Raw genomic sequence first — 11,195 nt, 5'->3', positions numbered from 1 at the left:
CAACTAATTATTCACTAGTTTGGGATAATAAGAAATCATCAGTTTGTTAACAAAAGAAAAAACAAGAGTTTCCAACGGCATATTAGTTTACTAGCTTTTATGACAATATAAGGTACAACATAATTTATAATCATTAAAATTGGTTTTACAACATAATCTATAACCATTAAAATTGGTTTTTCAAATCAAATAGCATTTTTTGTCCATTTGGTTATCAAATTTCACTTATAAAGAATAGTATAGACCTACATGAGAGTATCTTTCTGTCAAATTATGCTTATTCTCTCGGTTAAAATGAGACAAAATCACAGCAGCATTATAAAAAGGAAAATTGCAAAACCAAACAAATATCTTCTTTCTTCCATAATCTTGAATAATAAAATGAAAATTATATTTTGTTCAAACACGCACACACACACCTCCAAGTAGGTATCTTTTTTCCGAAGTTTGATCATTCTCTCAATTCAAAATGAGACACAATCATTGCAACATAACAAAAAGCCAATTGCAAAACCAAACAAATTCCTCTTTCAACTAGCCTACTAGAAATCTTATGTAACTGAAATGGTCATTGTATTTTTTTCATATATATTTCCTTGCAAAAAAAAAAAAAAAAATTCTAACATCATAGTCATGCATCAATTTTTTTTCCCCATCATTTTGGCTAATAAGTACCTTTTCAGTTCTAATAAAATATATGCTTAAAGAAATATGATGATTAACATTTTCTTTTAAGAAGACCAAATTCTTCCTTCATGTGCCAAAATGTTTTAAAACTTTTTGATAGATTCTTCCTTTCAAACTTAAATGTCTTCATATGCCAAATTTTACGTTCTTTTTTTTTTTTTTTTTTGAAAGGACCAAATTTTATGGTCTAAGTGTCTAACGATGGAAATATAAATAGGATAATTAAGGCCGTTTCTTGTTGCTTCGGTGACTAAAATTAATGGCTTAATCATTTGAAGAATTCACTGTGTTAATATATAAAAGTTTGATACATGAGAGTATATGATGGGAAATATGCGATACTAGATCTTTGTGAAGAATAATTTAAAACTTGTGGTGGATTTATGGAGAGTAGGAAGCAATTTCTCATGTTGAAGAAAAGTCCATTCAAAGGAAGAAAAGCATGGTGTTGATGTTTATTTCAAGGCATCAAATGATTTTAATTTGATTTACTCTTAACGAAGTTTTCTTTATTTTGTTTAAGATTTTATTTTATGTACTTAAAAATGTTTTTCAACTTTTATGAGGATGATTTTTTTTTTTTAAATAATAATAATTTGATGGTTGCAATAGAGGACACGGAATTCATGTAGGGAATTAACACGAAATACTCAAACCTGTGAGAAATGAAATAGAGAAAATACACACCAAAGAAAAATAATCACACACACACAAGACAATATTTAAGTGGTTCGACAATTTGCTTACGTCCACGGAGTTGCAGGGATTTCACTATTATCAGTTAAAAATACAAAGTGCGGCAGTACAGTTTTTCTCTCTCTTAATCAAGAAACCCTAATCACCAAAACAACGGTTTCTATATCTTGCGCGTAGGATTCACAATGGGCTACAAAATGGGCCCAACCCTCCATTCCATGGACTAAGTTTTAGAAAATCTCCCATTAAAAATCACACAACATTATTTTGGGTCGGTTGTCATTCAAATCAAACACAACTAGGCTCCATAAAAGCCAACAAATCTCCCACTTGGAGACTAGTTCAATCACCAACATCAACCGCAATCCTCCAAAAACAATCCCTCATCCCTGCAACTCATCCTCCTGTCCTCAAGCTAAAAGACCAACTGATATTGCACACAGCTTCAACTTCTCAATAATGACACCTTTAGTCAACATGTCTGTCGGGTTCTTAGATCTACAAATCTTCTTAAGTATTACTAACTTATCTTCGACAAGATAATGGATAAAGTGATATTTTGTCTATATATGCTTCGACTTTGAATGAAAAGCTGAATTTTTAGCAAAAAAAATTGCACTCTGACTGTCATTGTGTAGAATGGCCATCTCCTGCTTCTTACCTAATTCATCTACGAAACTATGTAGCCAAATCATCTCCTTTCTAACTTCAGTTGTTCCAACATACTTAGCTTCTATAATAAACAAAGTAACAATCTTTTGTAGATTTAAAACCCATGATATAGCTGTACCACCCAGAGTAAATACAAACCCAGTGGTACTCTTTCTACTACCAATATCACTGGCAAAATTAGCATCTACATAACCCTGCAGTTTCAAACTTGCACCTGTGAAGTAAAGACATGTATCTGATGAACCTCTCAAATATCTCAGAATCCACTTGACTGTCTCCCAATGCTGCTTTCCTAACCGACTCATGAATCTGCTCACAACTCCCACTGCATGTGCAATGTCTAATCTTGTACACACCATAGCATACATCAAGATGCCAATAGCTGAGGCATAGGGCACCTTGCTCATATGGTCCATTTCTTCTTCTGTCTTCGGTGACTGTTCTTTACTTAATTTGAAATGACTGCCCAAGGGTGTGCTCACTGGTTTAGCTTCATTCATGTTGAACTTGCTGAGAATTTTCTTCACATACTCTGACTGTGAAAGCTTCAATGTACAATTAGCCTTGTCTCTAATGATTCTCATACCAAGGATTTGCTTGGCAACTCTCAAATCCTTCATTATAAATTGTTTTGACAATTGCTTTTTTAGATTATTAATCTCCTCAATGTTAGACCCTGCAATGAGCATATCATCTACATACAATAATAAAATGATGTAAGAATTGCCAAAGAACTTAACATAGCAATAGTGATCAGCTTCACATCTCTTGAACTCAATTCTATGCATAAAACTGTCAAATTTCTTGTACCACTGTCTTGGAGCTTGTTTTAGGCCATACAAACTCTTTCTCAATTTGCAAACTAGATTCTCTTGTCCCTGAACAATGAACCCTTTTGACTGAATCATGTAAATGTCTTCCTCCAAGTCACCATGAAGGAATGCCATCTTCACATTTAACTGCTCAAAATGTAAATTTTTTGCAGCCACCATTCTCACTACCAGTTTGATTGTTGACATCTTCACAACTGAAAAAAATATTTCTAAGTAGTCAATGCCCTTCTTCTGCTAGAACCCTTTGATAACTAATTTGGCCTTGTAACGCATTCTACCATCATGCTCATTCTTTATTCTGTATACCCACTTGTTGTGCAAAGCCTTCTTTCCTACTAGTATTTCAGTCAATTCTCATGTTTGATTCCCCAACAAGGAATCTATCTCATCCTTCATGGCTAACTCCCACTTGCTTGAATTTTTATCTTGCAAGACTTCATCATAATATTCTGGCTCAACACCATCAGTCAACAGGAGATAATTTAGAGCGGGTGAATAATGTTGTGGAGGTTTAATGGTCCTAGAAGATCTACAAACTTTGGCTACAGGTGTACTCTGATCTACCTGTGAATCTACATTCTCCTTATCTTCTTCACCCTTTTTCTGGACAGTACTTTCAGTCAATTCATCTAATTTGACAAACTTAGATTTCTTTTGATCTATCTCTATAACATTTAGCACTATAGTTGACATGTCCTTGTACATAATCTGTTCATTGAATATCACATTTCTACTTTTGATGATTTTTCCGTTTTGTTCATCCCAAAACTGATAGCCAAATTTCTCATCACCATAGCCAATGAAAAAACATATTTTAGACTTTGCATCAAGTTTACTACGAGCAACAGAAATAATATGAACATAAAAAACACAACCAAAAACTTTTAAATTGGAAAATTTTACCTCTTTACTGCTCCAAACCTCTTTAGGAAGTCTGAATTCCATGGGAACTAATGGTCCTCGATTTATCAGGTAAGCTGCAGTACTAACTGCATCAGCCTAGAAAGTTTTTGGTAATCCAGCATGCAACCTCATACTTCTAGCACGCTCATTGAAAGTTCTGTTCATGTGCTCAGCCACACCGTTCTATTATGATGTCCCAAGAATAGTCTTCTCCATCCTGATTCCATGTGCAGCACAATACTCACTGAACCCTTCATCTATGTACTCTCCTCCATTATCTGACCTCAAATATTTTACTTTCAAACAAATTTCTGTCTCAACCATAGCCTTCCACTTCTTAAAAGTCTCAAATACATAGGATTTATTTTTCAGAAAATAAACCTATACCTTTTTGCTTGAGTTATCAATGAAAGTGATGTAATACCTTGAACCTCCAAGGGATGCAACCGAAGAAGGCCCCCACAAATTAGTGTGTACTAACTTCAATTTTTTAGCCTTTAGTGTCCTGTCAGTTTTTAAGAAGCTCACCTTTTTCTGCTTTCCTAAGATGCAGCTTTCACACATGTCAAAATCAATGGACTTCAATTCTGGTAGTTTCCTTTTTAACAGCAGCATCTTCATCCCTTTCTCACTCATGTAACCAAGTCTGCGATGCCATATACTTGTATTAGTACTTGCTTCAGCAACTGCAATTGTGTCTATTGGACTTGAGGTCATATATAAAGTACCACTCTTCTTTCCATGGGCCAATACTCTAACTCCCTTTATAACCTTCCAAGTACCACCGACAAACAAAATTGCATGCCCCTCACCATCAAGTTGTCCAACAGAAATCAGATTCCTCCTGAGACTAGGAAGAGCCCATTCCTGATGACTCCTAGTACTTATCTATCAAGAAGAGCCCATTTCTCATCCTTCATAGTTGCAGGTTTTTCCCCTAAAAGCGACAGATGCAACTTCTTCCCATAAAGATTGATGGAATAGAAAAAATTGTTATCTCTAGTTCGTCCATAGGGGTCGTCCGTGAGCCAAAGGCTAAACATTCAGGAAGGTCGTCTATGGACAAAGGAGTCATCCATAGGCAAAGTGCACGGACAACCACATGACACTTAGGAAATTCTCAAGAATGGATTTACTCACATGTTTTGAGGATTCGAACCACGGAATTCCAGAGTGGGAACCAAACCCATATTCATTGCCACAAATTCCTCACAAATGCTTAACTTCCCTTAACGGTTGTAACTTCTATAGTCGTTGAGGAAATTATGTCAGAATTCACTAATTTCCTCAAATCCTGGGGAAGTTACTAAATCAATAACCGTTCCAAGGTTCTCTATATAAAGACCGACCGGTATCAAATAAAGGCAAGTTTTTCCTAACATTACTCCCTAGAAGTTGGAACTTGATTTTTAAGAGAGAAACTAACTTAGCCATCGAAGAGGACTTGGTCGGTCAACCCCGGTCGCCTTTTTGAGAAGTGTGTTCATCCTTGCAGGCCTTCGCAACAACCATTAGCCCATCGAAGCCAGAACATTCAGCCTACTAATTCTATGCAGCATCAAAGATAATCCTCGATTTGCATCCTCCAAAATCCAAAGTTTGTGCCATCAAACTTTTCTATTCCAGATGTCTTTCCTACTTCCTCTGTCATTGCTCTCACTCAAACCTAACCCTAGGCTCTGATACCAGTTGTAGGGAATTAACATGAAATTCCCAAACTTGTGAGAAACAAAATAAAGAAAACACACGCCAAAGAAAAATAATCACACGCACAAGACAATATTTACGTGGTTTGGCAATTTGCCTACGTCTACGGAGTTGCAGGGATTTCACTATTATCAGGGAAAAATACAAAGAGCGGCAGTACAATTTTTCTCCGCTCCATGGACTAAGCCTCAGAAAATCTCCCATTAAAAACCACACAACATTATCGGGTCGGGGCGTCATCCGGATCAAACACAACTAGACTCCACAAAGCCCAACAACTCGAACCCTGGACATCTTTGTTGGAAATACTTAGAAATGTCAATTAAGATACAAAACTCTCTTGATTGTATTAGGATATGCTATCGCTACTATATTAGGAAATGATGCCATTGCAAAAAAAATATGATGTAGCTTTCACTTAAATTCTAATTAAGTACATTTGAGAGTGATATATTCTATATATAAACAAGATATCACCCCAATTAAGAAAAATATATATGATTTTCCAAGAGTCTTGTAAGTTGTAACTCAATTGGCACTTTCTAGTGTTTCCAATAAAAATATTCATGGTTTGAATCCTCTTATCTCTAACTCCAACTGTGGAATTATCAAAAAATAAAAAGAAAAAATGTAAAGAAAGATATATGATCAAAACTCCAAATTCTCTCCTTAACAGCCAATGAGATGCTATGCAATTAAGAAATCCGTACTACACATAACTTGAAAATATATCAAAAAATAAAAAGATAGATAGATAGATAGATAGATATATGATCAAAACTCCAAGTTCTCATATATCCACAGCCAAGGAGATGCTATCAATTAAGAAATCCGTACTACACATAGGACTTGAAAATATATTTGCAAAGCTTAATTTCATTTTGTATTGGAAAAGCTGTTGTGAGCAGGTATTTAAAGTTGAAGAAATCACTAAAGATAATCAATAATGACAATCTCATTAATTAATAGAGTTGCAACTTATCATGGTTAATCAGTGTTAGAGGATACAACGGTGTGCAAAATTAACAAATTAAAATAAAACCTTGTAAGACCTATAAATTCAACCAAAAAAAAACATGGAAGTAATATTCTTCTATATTTATATACTGAAATTTCAAGATATAATGTTAAATATGGAGTGTAGCAAAATCAAAGTTGATGTAATGTTGCAAAAACTCGAAGTTTTTGTATAGAGAAAAAGAAAACACAAATACAAAAAATTAAACTTTGTTGAAGTTTTCCCCAGACTCCTACACCTCGGCAAGGAATCCATTGTTTGTTGTTGTATGTTTTGAGAATTCCCCAAATGTTGTACAACTTTTTGTGCAGTTGTCTCCTCTTATAATTCTTATCTTTACATGCTCTGGCAATCTCAGTGTATACCTATCCACGCTATCCTGCCCTTCTCTTGTTCTAACCATAGAATGCCCCGTTGTGTGTGACCTTGCAATTATTTCCACTTTTTTATCTTCATCCATTCGTTTCCTCTGTAAAGCATGTTCATCTTGGCTTTCTCCTCCATGTTCATCTTCTTTGATATCAACGCGTACAACATCTTCTAATGACTGATTATTATTTTCATGATGACTATCATGCATGTGATTGAGGTTATAAATGAGCTCCTTAGAATATTTATCTAATGAGTCCGGTGGCAAATCAAGGTCCCTACGACAAACCGGGCACGTTTTGTGAGATTCAAGCCAAAGGTCGATGCATTCTTGATGAAAAACATGGTAACAAACCGCCAAAAGGCGAAGCAAACTATCATCCTCAAACTCCAACAAGCAAATTGCACATTCTAGACCGTACTCCTCTTTGTGGAAATCTTTGACACTTGAATATAAAAACGTTGGAAATGACTGTATTAAAGAAGGATCAAGGCCAGTTTTAGCAGCTGCGCCAATGACATTGCCAGAGGGTGTTCCTTGGAGTTGCAATGTGCCGGTAACGTTTTGAATGAAACACCTGCAGAGGTATACAGAGAGGAAACCTAGTAAAAAGAAAACAAGGAGGATTGCTGTTAGAAGTGCTGCTACAGGCGGTGCCGCCGTTGAATTTACTGTTGGTGGGGAGGGATCTGTCGCCATTGCCTAAATGACCGGTTGGCCGGCCGGAGATGGGACTATTCCGGCCTTGGTTTTTTGCATGGACGAGACGAGTTTTGTTGTAACTTCTTTCGGTTGTATAGGTTTTTTTTTTTTTTTTTTTGTTGGGTTGGGTAACTTGTTTTTGAGGGATTAAAAAGAGAGAAACAAGGACGCATGTCAATGCGTTTTGTGAGCATATAAAATGGTTTCTTAATTTGGGAGGGTGATGTGGAGTGCTAATGTTTAACTATTGAACGAGTCCTTGCGATTTGTGAGGAGGATACAAGGAGTTCCTTCTCAAGTTTAACAACTTGCGGCTCAAGTCTCAACAAATTGCTCTTCTTTATTTGTTGTTTTAAATGTATTTTCTAATTACATGGACGTCTTTCTTTCCTTTTATATTATTATTATTATGATCTCTCTTTATGATAAGAACATGTGGCTATATAACTTTTTTTCTCCTTAAATTAAGCGAGGAGGAGGGTTCAAACTCAAGTTTTCCTTTGCAGGAGAATTGAACAATACCACTATTTATTTTTTATTTTTTGATGAAGGAACAATATCACTTATTACAACCCTTCGGCCATGAAACCATATAACCGGTACCAAGGTGCATCACCTTTTCATATGTGAAAGAGTGACATTTTATTCTAGGCGTTGGATGGCAATAATAAGTTCAAATTCACTAATTAATAGACTATCCGTACTTTACTTTAAGGCTTGATGGACGTTGAATGACAATTCTCTTTGACTCGGTAATTTAATGAACACCCGGTTGGTTCTTGAACTACAAATTCAATATCTACCAATTAAGAGAGAACTCAATGACGAGGATGCTCCATACTTTATCAAATAATTGAGTAAACCAAATCTCTAATTTTTGAATAAAATGGAGGCAAATTATGCAAAATATTCATCATCTTCTTCTTATGTGTCAGTAATTTTATTCAACAAAAACAGCTACAAAACAATATAGCACAAGTAACCAAGAGATACAACTCTAGAACCTCCTAGTTAACTAGTTATTTTCCAAAAATAGGTTTTAGTTGAAAATAGTCAATATTCTTGTAGGATACCAGTGACTACAACCATTCTTATTACTTAATAGAAAGTTTAGTCATTCATAAAATGATTCATGTGCCATCTAGAATCAGGCCATCTAAATACGCGTTAGAGAGAAGCTCCTTCTTTTTACGGTTTTGTAAGCTCAAGCTAATTTAAGTACTTAACAAAGCCCTGAGATCTAGATCTTTCACCAAATGCATTTTGAAAATCTACAAACATAAAAAAATATATATATATATTTCTGGTTTCTAGAATTGACAAAGGTCATCTTCCCGTAAACAATTCAAGGTAGTTAGGCTATCAGTGGCGGCTCTAGAAATTTTTTCTAGAGAAGTCATTGAGAAATTTAAATTAAACAAAATTTAATATAAAAAAATAAAAAACTTGAATATATTGAGTTATCGAAAAAAAAAAACACACAAATATATGAAGTTTTACAATTTACTTCTACTAGTTTTCATATTTTGAAATTGTCTCGTGTTAGTTTATTATTAGTTGTCATTATCTATTATCAATGTAAGTATGACCATTTTTTTTATTTTGTTAATTTTGTATAATATTTTTGTTTTATGCAATTTGTCATTTCTTTTATAAAAATATTTTAAACTAAATAACAAAACTCAACTCTACTTATACTGTATAATTATTAATTCACACAACCATACTCATCTATACATAAATAATAAATTAAGTTGTTGTTTGATTGTGAAATAAACTGATATGTAATCAGAGTGTACAAGATTTAAAACAGGGTGTGCAAAAATATTTTTAAGAATAAATTAAATTAGTAAAGCAATATTTTATATAAATATTTTTTTTCAAGTAAAGGTGTTCAATGAACCCCCTAAAGTGCATGTGCAGCCTCCCCTATAGTAGTGGTGACTCCACATGCAAGTTAGGGTGGTCACAAGACCACCCTGACATACAAAAAATTGCATATATACACTTGCTAAAAAACAGTTATATATATGTTAAACTAATTTATTGTGACCACCCTAATAAAAATATTGAATACTCTGACTTGAGAGTTACAGAAATTTGGGTTCAACAAAAATAAAAGTAATGCTACTACATTCATAATATTTTCACAATAATTTCATAACAAATCTAATGTGGTACGCTGTTACTGATTCTAATTTGGGTTCAATACCGATATTATTTTTACCCATCAATAATAGCTTTTTACATAAGATTTATTGTAAAAATGTTATAGACATAGTATTACTCCAAAATTAATTCTCCAAACATAATCCTTAATCCTTTTCTTTAAAGCTTAAATAACAACAATCAATATTAGCCCAAATAACAAGAAGCATAAACCAACCAAAAACAAGACAAGAGCAAACAACAAGAAGCAAACAAAATATTCAACAAAAAACCTATTATAAAACCAAAAGATAAAAATTTTAGCTTGATGAACCTATTCAATAAAAAATAATCTCTAATTTCATTTTTCATTAAAAAATAGTACCTAGAAAAATATTGTGGTTATGAGTTCTCCTTTATGGTGACGACAATTATACTCTTTTTGGTTTGTAATCTCAACAATTTTGCTTTTCTTAGTAACTCGACTCGCAGTTGTAACAAATATTTAAGTTATCGTTAATTAAATTTTGTATAATTTAAATATATTAGTGACCACCCTGAAAAGAATTCAGCCGCCACTGCCCTCTAGGCTATAGAACCATGCTATGAGTGGATTTACAGAAAGTATTGATTTTCCCACATTCTTGCTTGACTTGCCTGATTTTCTATGAGGCTTTGTTTCATTTTGATGGAAACAATATAAAGCAAAAATTAAAAACAAAAAAATAACAAAACCAAGCATTCTATGCATGCCCATTGACAATAAATATCCTGCCCAGACTATTTGAAAGTAATAACCAACAATTTTCATGCAAATTCCACACAGGAGACTTACTTTTATACGATCACGGGTACATGTACGTACCTTTATGCTTCCAGCACAATCACAAACCTTTCCTTCTAGTTATTTATAGGAGCAGAACAAGCACTATTACTGTCAGCAACGAAGAATCTTCTTTAATTAATTACACACATTAAGTTCAACAAGCTGGGAGACAGTTATTGTACATCAAAGAAGGTGAATTATAAGGGCTTGTTTGGTTTTAAAAAAATGGTCACTCAGTTTTCATCACCCATCACTCATCACTCAAACTCTATTTTTTCACTCACTCAAAATAAAACATGTTTGGTTTCGTTCTATGTAACTCAAAATTTTGCAATAATGGTGGGACCCATTTACTGTACTGGGTCAGACAAATATACTTGCCTACCCGCGTAAGTTCTCTCTCCTCTTCTTTTTCTTTTTTCCTCTCTTCATTTCTCTGCCTTTACTCTCCCCTAAGACCTAAAAATTTCGCCCCTCTCCTCTCTTTCACTCACTGAATCCACCACTTCTCTCTCCCACATTCCTCAAATCAGAAGGAACAAAGAAATGAGAAGCTCCCTTGCCTCGTCAAAATTGTCCAGCTCCGGCCATCTCTTCCTCCACTCGCCGTCGATCTCCCTTGTACTCTTCTCT

The 11,195-nt window shown here is 34.3% G+C and overlaps 1 protein-coding gene across 1 annotated transcript; it reads right to left on the bottom strand.

Annotated features, from left to right (window-relative positions):
- Nucleotides 1-6,709: 6,709 nt before the first annotated feature.
- Nucleotides 6,710-7,674, bottom strand: LOC115969946 (RING-H2 finger protein ATL29-like). Its single transcript, XM_031089587.1, has one exon. The coding sequence runs from the start codon at nt 7,583-7,585 to the stop codon at nt 6,749-6,751; it is 837 nt and encodes a 278-aa protein (XP_030945447.1). The 5' UTR covers nt 7,586-7,674; the 3' UTR covers nt 6,710-6,748.
- Between the last annotated feature and the right edge of the window lie 3,521 nt (nt 7,675-11,195).

This window comes from Quercus lobata, chromosome 12, assembly GCF_001633185.2.
Source record: "Quercus lobata isolate SW786 chromosome 12, ValleyOak3.0 Primary Assembly, whole genome shotgun sequence".
In the NCBI taxonomy this organism is placed as follows: Eukaryota; Viridiplantae; Streptophyta; class Magnoliopsida; order Fagales; family Fagaceae; genus Quercus; species Quercus lobata.
The sequence above is the reverse complement of the archived record's forward strand: the minus strand, read 5'-3'. Positions and strand labels throughout refer to the sequence as shown.

Bases quoted from the DNA above. Each gene is read 5' to 3' on its own strand.
- LOC115969946 (XM_031089587.1), bottom strand. From the start codon at position 7,585: ATGGCGACAGATCCCTCCCCACCAACAGTAAATTCAACGGCGGCACCG.